Raw genomic sequence first — 14,210 nt, 5'->3', positions numbered from 1 at the left:
ACGAAGAGTCGGACACGACTAAACAACAACAACAAAAATCCCCTTTAAATAAATGAGGGTTCCTTCCTTTTGAGAAAAAAAAATGATGCTATTGCAATCTCTCCCCACCCTGGTTTTCCATGTTCCCCAATCCATTGATTTGCTTTTCATCACTGGAGTGTTATTTATTAATATACAGCAACTATAAAAACAAAATATAAAGTACCAAAATGAATCGGCAAACACCTTACAGCTTGCGGCAAGTTAAAATTCCTATGGACTGTACTTTTAATAGGAACGTTTTTGTTTATCAAGGTTTCGTGTATGTTTTTCTGAGAGTTGTGAAATTACACACATTTGTTGCCTGTTGTCTTCCCCCTTTTATCTTCACAACAGCCCTGTTGTGAGACAGAGTAGGCTGAGAGTTGGTAGTTCAGACACCAAAGTTGTGAAACTGTGCATAACTTAAGTATTATTATTATTATTATTATTTATCAGGGTTGCCAAACTTTTTATTTTGGTTTTGGTATTTTACTTTAAATAGCAGAACTTTGAAATGCTGGCATTAAAGAAGGCTGCTGTGAACAACGTTATATATTTGGACCTTGCTTCCCCACGCAAGAGTTCAAGTTTGTGGGCGTTATCCTCCCCTCCCCACCTTTAATCTCTGCAATAGGACCCACCCTATTCCTCTGTGACTTGTTTTTTAAACTGTTCTTAAAAATGAATTTTACATAGCTGTAACCTGCCCTGGGACCTTACGGTAAAAGGTAGGTAAGACATAATTTATTATCAAATAATTAGTAACAGCCCTGTGAGGTAGGCTAGGCTACATTAATATATGTACAAAAGCAGCAGTTCTTGCCAATTAGATTGCAGGTTGTGCAGATGCAGGAAGCCCAATGTGCATACAGTATACCGGGCCCAAGAAATCCTCTTTGCTTCCCTGTGTATTTCCCCTCTACAGTCAGCCAACTGAACGAATTAAAATACACCAAGTTGTATCATCTTGAAAGGGACCATTTTGAATTAAAGCACCAACTTAAAAGCCTACAAGTAGCGATAGCTTAACGATACCCAGGGAATAGAATTTCATCTACTTAAGTTACAACTAAGCGGACAAGGAAACCCAGTGTTTTTAAAGTCTCATCGCCCTTGCCAAAATAAGGTATTTCACTGTAGTCAAGAGGATAAGCTTGATTTTTCAAGAGGCGTCTTCTTAACGCTGTCCTCACAATCACTTTTAAGAAGATAAGAAAAGCCTGCTAGATCAGGCTAATGGCCCATCTAGTCATAGAATCCTAGAGTTGGAAGAGACCACAAGGGCCATCCAGTCCAACCCCCTGCCAAGCAGGAAACACCATCAAAGCATTCCTGACAGATGGCTGTCAAGCCTCCGCTTAAAGACCTCCAGCATCCTGTTCTCAAAGTGGCCAACCAGATGCCTGTGGGAAACCAGCAGGCGGAACGTGAGCACAAGAACAACTCTCCCCTCGTGTGGTTTCCAGCAACTGGTATTCGGAAGCATTGCTGCCTCTAACTGCGGAGGCAGAGCATAGCCATCATGGCTACCAGCCACCGGTAGCCTTCTCTCGCTTGAATTCGTCCTATCATCTTATTAGAACATAACTTTCTACATACAGGAAACACACTGTTTGGATGGCCACATTTTCCCTAATCTATAAATCAGGGGTCGGCAAAGTTTTTGTGGCTTGGACCGGTTCACGGTCCCGCAGACGCCGTGGTGGGAGTGTGCGCACGGTCCCGCAAACACTATTTCCGGTGCTCCTTCCGGCACGGAGGAGGCATGCGCAGCTTCCCATTGGCTGCAGGAGCTTCCTGCAGCCAATGGGAAGCCGGCCAGTGTCACGGAGGGCGGACCCCACTGTGCTCCGCGCTGGTTTAGTGCGGCACATGGGAGCCGACTGAGTGGGTGGCGGGGGTCCCCGAGTGGGCAACAGGGGTCCATGGGCCAGTTAAACGACCCACATGGACCCCCTACTATAAACTTTACCCATGAAGTGATAAAAGTGTGAAAACCACCATTTACAGAACATACAGTAAGATTTCTGGATTGGATTTTGCATTCTTTGGAGGGAGGAAATTATTACTATCCATTTTCTTGTGTTTCGTAAAGATTACACCAAACGCAATTTCCCACAGGAGGCATCAGATGAACAGCACCTTCAGTTCATCCAGCTGACATGTGGAATTTTGATTTCCTACCGTGGTGCACAAAAGTCTACTGGACTCTTCTCTCGGCAAAGCTTCAGGTTTTGGTGGTTCCAGCTGCACATCTTTGGCATGTCATTAAGAGTCAAAGGATAAATCCCTGCTAGAGTATTACAAGAGAACACAGTCTAAAGTTCAGTTATTGCAGATCAACCAGCACAGAGGTCTGGTCAATGGTCAGTCAGTGTGCTTTTACTTGACCCAAAGGGTTCTGTTTTAATATCGCTTTTATATTCCACCTTCCCATTTGCTGGCTGTGTTCTTTTCAGAAAAGCAGGGATCTGTGGAAGAAGAAGAAGAAGAGGTAGGATGGGAAAACAATTCAGTGGTCAGCACAAAGGAACTCTGAAATCTACTAAAGGAAGACTTCAGTGGTGTTACCTTGAAAGGTGACTCGGAAACTACAACTAATTCAGAATGCGGCAGCTAGACTGGTGACCGGGAGCGGCTGCCGGGACCATATAACACAGGTCTCAAAATACCACATACATTGACTCCTAGTACGTTTCTGAGCACAGTTCAAAGTGACCTTTAAAGCCCTAAATGGCTTCGGCCCTGAAGGAGCGTCCCCACCCCTGTCACTCAGTCTGGACGCTGAGATCCAACACAGAGGGCCTTCTGGCAGTTCCCTCACTGTGAGAAGTGAAGTGACGGAATTCCCATGGCTCTCCAGGCATCAAGACTTGGAATTTTACCCCTTATTGACTGCAGGCTCTATTCTAGTCACTTCAAGGTGAACACTGGCTGCCTCTTTGCAGACATCCACAGGGAAGACTCCGAGAAACTGGCAAACTGGGGAAGAGACGAAGGTGGTGGCACAGTGTAACTTTCAGGGAGACCATACTCACAGGTGGGGGCATTGAAGGTTGCAGTTGTCGCCCAAGAAATGAAAGCAGGCGCCTCCAAATTAGGCCGCTGCCCAGAAACATAATTCCTGTCACCAGCCAAAACATTCTGCGGTCCTAGGTAAAGTTGAAATGTATAGTTAATGATGCAAATCATTCTTTCACAGAAATCAAAACTCTTCAAGCCCTTATCAAGTTGTCTTATTTTCACCACTTTGAAAAAGCAAGTTATCCCCCAAGATTATACTTGTTCCAACTGAGGGCAGTTGGAAAGAGACCTTAATGCACAGCCCGGCAACTGGAATTATCAGCAAATTTGCATTCAAGGCTTAATGCAGGGTATGGGTAGTGTCCCCTAATTCATAGCGGGGGTCCCCCCACAATGGGGGTTCCTCTCCTCTCCTCTATGCTGAAGCTCCCAAACTAGCCAGAGATTTTGCTGAACAACAAGGGGGAGGGAGGTGGCCGAAAAGGAGATGGGAAGTTAGTTTCTTTAGACAAGCACCCCCAAAATAAGTCACAGTAGATTGTACTGAACTTTTGCGTGTTTTCAGACCCCAGGCAAACCCTTCAGTCTGCTATGCATTGGATCAAGCTCACTTGTAAAGCTGAAACACTTTGTGATGCAAAAATGCATAAGGATAGTATACAACTGCGCCCTCTTAAAACAATGTGATTTTTAAGCCTAATTAAAGAGAAATATCTCCTACTGTTTCCTAAAGATGCGAGTAGTCTATAGATAAAATACTGACTACTTGGCAAACTAGACTACAGTGGTACTTCCGGTTGCGGGCAGGATTCGTTCCGGAGCTCTGATCGGATCCCGTGGTTTCGGCAACCAGAGGTGCCTGTTCTGCGCATGCGCGCAGCGCAATAGAGCACTGCTGCACATGCTCATGGCACGTAGAACGCTTCTGCACATGTGGCAAAACCCGGAAAAATACTTCCGGGTTTGCTGCTTTCGCAACCAAAGTTTACGTTACCCGAGGGTAATGTAAGCCGAGGTTCTATTGTACAAGGCTTCACTTTCCTATTCGATATGGATGTTGATGAGAAGCCACACGTCCATAATGAATGGTATATCTCATGCGATTTATATACAATCAGAACTGGGAACTGTGTGTGGTTTCATAAGAGAAAAACGAAGCCTTTTTTCCCCAAAACGGTGCCTTACCTCTTCAAATGAGGATTCCAAGTTCATGCCGAAAGCTACTCCTATCAATCCGAAGAGTGAGAGGGAAAAAGTACCCATGGTCAGCTGTAAGTTCAGCCTCATCATCACATTGCGGTGGCTAAAGAGGAGCGAAAGGTTAGTTAATATTTCGCAGATCCGAATAAGATTCTACCTCTTTGTCATCTGAAACTCAAGATTAGAACAGAAGGGAGTTACTTCAGATTTACTGAAATAACAAAACACATTTTATAGGCGTAAAATTCAACTCATCTATTCTACTTGATAAGAAAGGAAACTTCATAAACATAAACACCACCGAGCTCAAGTTTCAAATGCCCTCCAGAAGGCGCATATAAAATTTTAGTGAGCAGAATGTTACGTGCAGCTAACCTGTCTAAGTTGATAAAGATGATGCTTTCAGAATCATCAATCAATACCCGAAGCTCACGAGCATCATTGAGAAGATCTTCTGCCTGCCTGTAATAATTCTCCAATAGCAGCTCCATCTCCTCCGCATGGTCAATTCCAGACAGACTCTCCTCACTGTGAATAATAATAATAATAATAATAATAATAGCTATAACTAAAATGCCAGCATACCAAAAATCTTCAAGCTGCATCCTTCCCATGTGGAAGCCTAGACCAGCATTTATCTCCCACCCTAATTCCCATACAAAGCAATTTAAACCAAAGCTCATAATATACAGAGTATCTGTTCAACAATTTGAAGCAGCTGATAGCCTATAACTGGCTGTAAAGTTACTTTTAAGAAATGAAACATTGAGTCCACAATTGCAATAGTTGCCATACCACCTAGGCTGCTGACAAAACATTTTTTTTGCAACTTGGCACCACCATAGCACTTGTTGGAATGTCTGTTCTTACAAAAGCAGCAGCATTCTGTGCGGCTAGCCCTCTCCTGAAACGAAATGCTAGGGGGAAAAACCCATCTAAACGGTTTACAGAGATGCAGGAAATGCCGCTTCCTATACCCAAACTTTCACAATGTTTATTTGGCTAATCCCATATATAGTCCTTGAACACAAAAATCTTGCCCAACGTAAGTACACCAATGTATACTTACAATACTTGGGGGTCTGTCCATTTAGACAGGCACAGTTCTTCCAGCACTTCTTCCTCGTCTAAGATTTCCAAGAGTGTCTCCTTGAAAACTTTAAGATCTGTTTCTAACTCTGACAAGCTAAAAGCAAAGGAGGAAGAATTAAAAACCAACCGCTACCACCAAGATGACACTGGAGTCAAGTGCCGTTTTGCAGGAGATCTGCATGTACATATTAGCTTGCTGTGTCAGTAGCAGAGCTGGGGGTGATGCAGTCATGACAGAAACCTCTCAGCTCAAAGCATAGGCTCCAAGAAGAACTACCTGTGGACCTTCAGCTCTTGCTAGGATACAACTTCCATAATCCCCAAACTTTGGCTATGATGTTTGGGGCTGATAGGTGTTGCAGTCCAACTATGTCCAGAAGGCTAGAGGTTCCTTATATCTGCTTTAAAGCCCTATGTGGCTTGGGAACTGGATATTTTGAAGAACACCTTTCCCCATATGAACCTTGCTAGTTCATTAAAATCTGTGGAAGGCCCTTCGCCAAGAGCCCCTACTTTCAGAGGTGAAGCAGTTGGTGACCAGGAATAGTCTTTTCAGTGGTGGCCCCAGAGGTGCACACCTACATTAGCATCAGTGATGCACCAGGAACAAACTGTTCTCTTCCCCAGGTCTTTTCATAAAGGACCATTTTATAATCTGATGCAACTGTTATTTTTTTAAAAAAATAATAATAATACCAGCTTGCTGCTTTTTTATTTCCTGTTCATTTTAGGATCGTGTTAATTTGGGGGTTGGTTTTTTTGTATTTCTTTTGCATTTTCATGGGGTAACTTTGCAGACTTGCTTAGGGGGAAAGAGGATCTTGTAAGCATTTTCATTTATAAAAAACAAATGGTGTCTCAATTCTACAAAGGATTTACAGGCAGATTAGGTTTCACTTCTACAGCTAGGTATAGCACAGGCTCTCTACTCTATCCATATTATACAATCCTTTCTTCACAATCATCATGTGAAGGAGCAATTTCCAGACAGGTTGTCATGTTAGTCTGTTGCAGCAAGAGTAAGTTTTCCAAGTAAGGTAGCTGCTGAGCATTTCAGATTTGGGACTTAAGAGCACCTCCATCCCAGGCCAATAGTGTGCCTGTGCAAGATTCAACTATTGCATAGTTGAATCTTGCAGAAATGTGCAAGTAGGTCATTCAAAAATGGGAAGGAAGTCTCTCTTACCTCTTTCCATTTTGCAATAGGACATGGACTTTGCTCCTATCGACAGATAAAAGCTTAGGGTCCACTAAAGCATCCAGGGTCTCAAGAATCTGAGGCTGCAGGTTGTTAAGTCTCCCATGCAGGTAGCTGATCTAGATAACAACAGGATCCTTCATAAGAATTAAAACAATCCTTTTAGAATGTCTTGGGTCATTGAAGACTCTTGCTCAGCAAAGCAGGCAACACAGTCAGACACTCCTGAAATCCCTGAAGCTGACGAGCATTTCCCAGCAAAATCAGCAATCCAGAAACACAAATACTGTAGCAAAGTATTTCTAGGGATATTGGGGACAAGTGTCCCAAAGAATACGATTAAACTATTTATGTATGTAACAACAGCTGCCAGAATCCTATATGAGCAGCACTGAAAGGAAGAAAAAGTCCCAAACAAAGAGGAATGGATTGCAAAGCCAATGGACCAGGGGTCAGCAACCTTTTTCAGCCGTGGGCCGGTCCACCGTCCCTCAGACCATGTGGTGGGCCAGACTATATTTTGCAAAAGAAATGAACAAATTCCTGTGCCCCACAAATAACTCAGAGATGCATTTTAAATAAAAGCACACATTCTACTCATGTAAAAACATGCCGATTCCCAGATCGCCCATGGGCCGGATTGAGAGGGCGATTGGGTCGCATCCGGCCCATGGGCCTTAGGTTGCCTACCACTGCAATGGACTATGCAGAACTGGCAAAGCTGGCAGCAAGAGTGCAAGACCAAAATGACGAACCTTTTATTGAAGAACGGAAACCCTTTTTGGAATATTTGAGAAAAAAACTGTAGTCAAATGAAATTGTGCGCAGGATTTGAATTTATAAGCAACCGATTCAGAATGATAGGAAATGTAATAAGAGGAAATATGTAATAGATATAGTCTTGACATACAATGCAGCAGAATATGGGTGGGAACACAAACACCACAGAGGTAAGCGTGGGAAGTCATCTTGTTTATTTTGTAAGAAAATCATATATTGAATTTGAAGATAATGTGTTTAAGCTTCCAAAATCGAGTAATTTTATTTTATTTTATTTTTAAAACCAACCATACTGGCACAAAGTATCAACATATTTAAATGGCGTATGATGGAAGTCAGCTTGAACACATGCATCCGCTTTCATTATTTAATAAAATAAGCCAGTTCCATCCCTTGGCTGCCGATGAGGCATGTGGTCAGGTAATGTGTCAGCCACTCACTGGCTAAGGTGCTGTGTCCACCATTTCGTGCGTGCCCTGGGAGCCCTACTAGCTAACTGGAGGGAAGTGAAAACTCCTCCTCGTAAGGGTAATGGAATAGAGAGGAATATATTTTAAAAAATAAAATAAATTGTCCAGTAGCACCTTAGAGACCAACTAAGTTTGTTCTTGGTATGAGCTTTCGTTTGCATGCACACTTCTTCAGATACTTTTATATATTTCTACTGCGTCAGACCAACATGGAATAGAGAGGAGACTTCTTTCCTCCACCTCTGCCAGAGTTTAAAGCTTGTCAATCAGGGCTGCACCTGGCCAGCTTACAGGCCAGACCATGCTCCTACTCAGCTTCCCTCAGCACAAGATCACAGCAAGCTATTACTCTCAGCACAGTAAACGCATGGGTGCTTACCCAGTACTGTAGTATTGCTTCGATAGCTCTGAATTCAAAGGGCAAAGAATATGTAACAAGTTGACCATCGCCGGCTAGCTGAGGTGCCAGTTCCTGGAAGAGCCATTTTTCCATGTTCAAATTGCGATAGTCTAGGATTAGGAGATACTCCGGTGTAATCACCGCCTTCAAAAACTGAAAGAAGCAGAGGATAAAATCAGTCGGGCTTTTGTACATTTGCAGACTTTCCGGTTACACGGTGCCAACCAGCAGCGGCTCATGCAAGAGGGGGCGGTACGGAGGGCAGTGGCACCCTCCCAACACTGGCAAGTTCATCAGAAGGGGGCAGAGGGAGGACTGAGGTGCTCCAGGTTGAAAGTGACAGCCCCGCAGGTGTTGTTGCTGCCAACCTGGAGCTCTCCGAACCCCGCTGTTGCACTGCCCCATCCCAAGTACAGCACCACCATCGGAAGAAGAAGAAGAGTTTGGATTTGATATCCCGCTTTTTACTACCCGAAGGAGTCTCAAAGCGGCTAACATTCTCCTTTCCCTTCCTCCCCCACAACAAACACTCTGTGAGGTGAGTGGGGCTGAGAGACTTCAGAGAAGTGTGACTAGCCCAAGGTCACCCAGCAGCTGCATGTGGAGGAGTGCAGACGCGAACCCGGTTCCCCAGATTACGAGTCTGCCGCTCTTAACCACTACACCAAACTGGCTCTTTTTTACCCACTGCCCCCAAGAAGACATCACTGGCGCAAACTCTGTGGAACTCCAGGGAGCCAATCTAAACCCATATCCAAGCTCGTTCCATCATTAAGTTAAAACCGGAGGGGCGGGGGGGGGGGGGTTAAAAGCTAGATTTTTGTGCAGGCTTTTCATGGTTTGTTTTTTGCTGATTTCCTGATAGTGGCAGATAAATGCATAGCTAAATATCTGGTTAGTGTTTGGTTTCCTCCTATTGCTGCTGTTCTGTACCTCGGTTTAAGAACAGCCCTGTTTACGAACTATTTGGTTTATGAACTCTGCAAAACCAAAGGAGTGTCCCGGTTTGCGAACTTTACCTCAGTCTAAGGACGGAAGCTGAACGGTGGAAGGGCACCGGCAGCGGGAGACTTCATTAGGGAAAGCGCACCTCGGATTAAGAACGGTTTCGGTTTAAGAATGGACTTCTGGAACGGATTAAGTTCGTAAACCGAGGTACCACTGTATTCTTAAATTTTATAGGTTTTCTATACCTGTTTTTCTTTTTTAATCATTTCTGGTTCTATTTTTAGCTGCTGTTCTTTTTTTCCTTTTTTAAAAGACGAGCATTGAATTTCAGATTGTAGTCCGCTGTACATATAGTACCACTTTTTGCAGCTGGGAAATTAAATTATGAAAATTGTTTTTGAAAGCAGAACTGCTCGCCCCACCCCCGCAAAACCTTCTCTCACTGCCCATGTAAAGCAAGAAATGGCTAGAAAAGGAACCTGCCCAAATGACACTGACGCAGAAACGCCACACATAGAGCAGGTTGGAAAAATGAAAAAATAGTGTGCAAGTTTACCATAATGTCTTACACTGAACACAAGAAAAGACTTTATAATCTGAACAACAACAAAAAGAGACATTGCACGTTCTTTTGCATTCCATGAAAATCTTTAATAAAAATTATTTTAAAAAAATAAAAAAATGGATTGTTCAAGTGCACTTACTTCCATTCTCATGATAATCCTGTTGTTCCTGGGGGATATGCTGACTTGATGCTGAAACCGTAGATCTCGCGCTTGGAGACTTAGTTCCTGGTATAGCTCTGTTTTCTTTCTTTCTGCCAAGGAGGAGTTTATTAAAAAAAAAAAAAAAACCAACAACACAACGATGTGAAATGAGAACAAAGACCACAGCAGCAGCTTCTCAAAGGCATCACTCCAGCTAGCACAAGACCCAGAGAAATCAACGGATCCAGAGTATGGTCTGAGTGCACATGACACAGACACCTTGTTGAAATAAAGGAGGATGGGATCCTGCCTGCGAACCCCAGGTCAGCCATATTGAGTATATTGAAAAAGGTGGTAAACAGATGTGCCAAGGGAACAATCCTATGCACAAGAAGCTGGCGTAAAGCAAGCCAGGGTAAGTTAAGTGACTGCAGTAAGATCCAAACCATGTTCAGCCATGGGGCTGCTGTTGCTCTGCTTAGGCCTGGCAGAGGGAAAACAAGCCTTTAAAATAGTGTTCTATGCCTGGTTGCCAGGTCATTTGAGTAAGCTGAATGGGATCAGGATCCAGACTAGCTCCACACACAAACACAAACAAACAAACAAACACACACACACACACACACACACACACACACACACCGGCCCAGCTCCAACCTCTTTTGGGGAACTTACATTGGCCTCAGCTGGCTGAGCCAGAATGAGCAAGTTACCACAGTGAATCTTTGGCTGAGCCAGGGTTGGGCTGAACCAGAGATCCGTTGCGTCTTAAGCTGCTCAACCTGGCAGATCTTGCCACAGGACTGGCCTCTAAATAGATGAAATGATTTGTGGATTAGCATCCAGCAACCAAACAGAAAACAATCAACGTTGCTGCATCGGCATGTCATCAAAACGTCTAGGCTTTGTTGAGTTCAGAAGTAAAGAGAAGACTAGAATTCCACCTACCATAAAAGCTTATACCACCTTCTTTATCAAATTTCATCTTGAAAGAAAAAAGAGAGAAAAATCAGTATTGCCACATTCTTAGAAAAACACTAGGTAAAATGTACAGAATTCATATGATTTAGATGGCCATGCTATTTCTAGTGGTAGCATTTCTGCTCTAAAGAATTAAATATCCAGCTTAATTCATCCCTTGCTTACATATATCTCAAGATGTATGCTGTCTAGGTATGCAGAACTATGACTTTGCAGCTGCTGCTGAGCTCCAGCTCCCATCAGCTTCAGCAGCCAGCATTGCCAACTATCAGGAAGGATGGGAGTTGGAACCCTTCATCAGCTGCAGGGCCACAGACTCACCATACCTGGGTATGGTGTTTCCGCCCCATGACACAACCTTTTAAATATTTGTGAAGTAGTTCTAAGGTGAGAAATGATGATAATACGTCTTTCACTTTTGCAAGGCACACGTGCTTCTAGAAGGCAGCACACTTTCCTCAACCTTGAACAACGAGGGGGAGACTGGCCACCACTGTGGAGTCTAATGAAGATGGGCGATATTTACAAGTTAAGAATGCTTCACAAATTGATGAACAGGTATGTGTAAGAGTGAATTGGGAACAGCAGCAAAATGCACAAATGAACCAAGCCCAAATCACTCCTGGGCAATGGCATCAATTCACTTTGTTGGTAGAACAGTTATTTCCGTGACAATTTTTCCCCATAAGGCAATCCCACACATGCTTATAATAGAATAACAGAATTGCAGAGTTGGAAAGGACCTGAGGATCATCTACTTCAATCCCTGCAATGCAGGAATCTCAACTGGATCATACATGACAGATGCCTATTCCATACAGGGATCAAACTTGCAACCTTGGCATTATCAGCACCAAGCTCTAACCAACTGAGTTATATTCATTGACGTTGAGTCCCCAGTAAGTGTTTGGGGTGTGTGGGGGTGGCTAGCAGCCCCAGTCCACCCATACACTTTTTTTCTCTCCAATGTCTTTACATTATGCTTCCCCCCCCCTTGTTCCTCTCTCAGGTCTCTCCTTGGGGTCTTCTTCCTTTAGGTTCCCCTTAGTTTCCAGCTGCCATTAACCAACGCTGCACCCCAAAAGCTGGCGCTTTGGGGGCATGTTTCACGTCCTTCTTCAGACTTTCCCTGCATCTCATAGTAACAACTGGAGGAAGCACTTACCACTGAAAACACTGGAGCCACACTCGCTAAAGTGGCTTGAGACACGTCTGTAGTAAAGAGTCGAGACAGATCATCTGAAGGAGGGTGAAAAGAAGTTCCAAGTTGTAAATTATATATATTTGCTGATCTCGTATACGTTCAGCAACAAGCACCACATTGATCATGAGTCACAGTTCATCATTCCTGCCAAGATCAACGATTTGCATATTATTTATAACTTTAGATTGCAAGACCACCACAGATTAACACGTTCTTGATGCCAAACTAGGTCTCCATAAACAAACTAGGTTGGCTATTACTTCAAGTTTCGAGGAAAGTTATTTTATTTTTGTACTGGGTAACTAATTAAAAAAAACAAATGATGTTGGGGCTAAGAGTGTCAACCAGAACAAAGTTCCCAACTTCTAAAAACTTTTTTACTAATGCAACATGGAGGCAAATATACAGGAAGTGTGGTGCATGGACATGTGTTTCACACACATTTCAATGCACTTTCCATGGGTGCTGGTCCATTAACGTATAGCACCACATTTTGCGCACACCTACCTGCGCTGTAAGTTTTATAGGAGGGGCAAAATGTGCTTTTATAGTGCAATCCTCTGTATGCCTTAGAAATGAAGCCTTACCAACTCCAATGGGGCACAAGGCCAGATAAGCATGTACAGGATTGCAGCACACTTGGGACTCAGCTCCACAAACACAATGGGCCTTGCTTCAAGTATGGATACTTGCAACTCCTCTGTCACTTGTACCTGCTCAAGTGTCACGGTGCAAAGATTTAAACGAAGACCTGTTAACACCCATGACCATCCATGCTGACCGTTTTCACTGGGCAAAGGGATTTCTAGGTCAAATCCCTCCAAGCGCGCTTCCTCACGCAGAGTGGTCTCCGTTTTATTCAGAGTAGCTGCACTGAAATGAATAACCATTAACCAAGGTAGGTCCATTTGTTTCAGTGGGCCTACTCTTGAGCAAAACTTAGCTGAATGCCAGCTCCAGTATCTACTACATTCGTGCGTAAAAAGGTTTTAGCTGAGCTTGGTAAGGCTGCGTAAGCGATTCGGACAGGAAGAGCCCTGGTTGGGCTTCTTCGTTTGGTGAGCAAGGCGCACCGGAACTTCCTCCTGCGGGACCACGAACAAGCTGGAGCCGCAAAGCCCCAGCAATGCATCCCCGGGCAGGACGGAGAACCTGCCTGGGGCAGCGCGTGACTTACTTGCGCGCAGCAAGGTCCGCCTGCCCTCCGGCTCGACCCGGCATTTCCCGGGCCTGCAGGCAGCCCACGCCGCGACATCCGGCCGGCAGCTGGCGGCGCGCCCTCTTTGCAACAAGCGGCGGCTGCTACAGCAGCAGATCCGCGAGGCGAACACGCGCAGCGCGACGGGCCGAAGCCGCCGGCTCCACAAACGGGCGCACTCCATAAGCGGCGCCGCTCCGACACGGGCCCCCGGCGGCACTTCCACGCTCCTCGGGCGCGCAGGCGCTGCTTCCCTTCAGCCGGCGGCACACGTGGGAAGGGAGGAGCGGCCTTGGCGTTTGGGCTCCCGAGGCGGAGCTTCTGCACTGACGGGGGAGGGAGGGAGCCAATGCGTCGCAAAGAGGAGGAGGCTTTGGGTGGCGTGTGATGCGGGGATCGTGAGCATCAGAATCGGGGGAGCGGGGAAGCTCCTAGCCTCCGGATCAGGCCCCAGAGATGCTGCATCATCATCATATTTATATTCCAACCATCTGGCTGAGCTTCCCCAGCCACTCTGGGCGGCTTACAGCATATCTTAAAACAACAACAACAACATCCAAGCATTAAAAACCTTCCGAGGCAGGGTTGCCTTCAGATGTCTTATACAAGTTGTGTAATTTTTCTGATACCTTGATGTCTGAAGGGAGGGCGTTCCACAGGGAGGGAAATAGTCTGATATCTCATTTTTCTTTTATTCCAAATGGGTTTACGGTAAGCGCGCTTGAACACTTGGGGGCGTTTTCCATTTAATGTACAATGCAGGTGTAAAAACGTGCATGAAAAGCAGGCCGCATTCAGTGCCGGATTTACATACAAGCTATAGCTTGGGGCCCCACTCTTTTCGGGGGCCCAAAAAATATAAAGGAAAAACAACAACCTGGATGTACATTTCCAATATATAAGATAAAAAACAAATAAAACCTACATACAGCAACAGTGTTTTGTGCTGTGTAGGCTCCCAGGATGTAAGTAATGGGCCCCTTCTAG

At 44.7% G+C, this 14,210-nt stretch overlaps 1 protein-coding gene across 1 annotated transcript; it reads right to left on the bottom strand.

The window, feature by feature from the left end:
• Positions 1-1,987: 1,987 nt before the first annotated feature.
• MRS2 (magnesium transporter MRS2) lies at positions 1,988-13,631 on the bottom strand. The gene is made up of 11 exons (XM_033154701.1): positions 13,203-13,631; positions 11,987-12,060; positions 10,789-10,825; positions 9,838-9,950; positions 8,165-8,338; positions 6,524-6,654; positions 5,315-5,431; positions 4,621-4,773; positions 4,231-4,348; positions 3,060-3,173; positions 1,988-2,492 (listed from the first exon to the last, which is right to left on the bottom strand). Exons 1-11 carry the CDS (start codon positions 13,405-13,407, stop codon positions 2,382-2,384), a joined length of 1,347 nt encoding a protein of 448 aa, XP_033010592.1. The 5' UTR covers positions 13,408-13,631; the 3' UTR covers positions 1,988-2,381.
• Between the last annotated feature and the right edge of the window lie 579 nt (positions 13,632-14,210).

The sequence above is a fragment of the Lacerta agilis genome, chromosome 7, assembly GCF_009819535.1.
Source record: "Lacerta agilis isolate rLacAgi1 chromosome 7, rLacAgi1.pri, whole genome shotgun sequence".
In the NCBI taxonomy this organism is placed as follows: Eukaryota; Metazoa; Chordata; class Lepidosauria; order Squamata; family Lacertidae; genus Lacerta; species Lacerta agilis.
The sequence above is the reverse complement of the archived record's forward strand: the minus strand, read 5'-3'. Positions and strand labels throughout refer to the sequence as shown.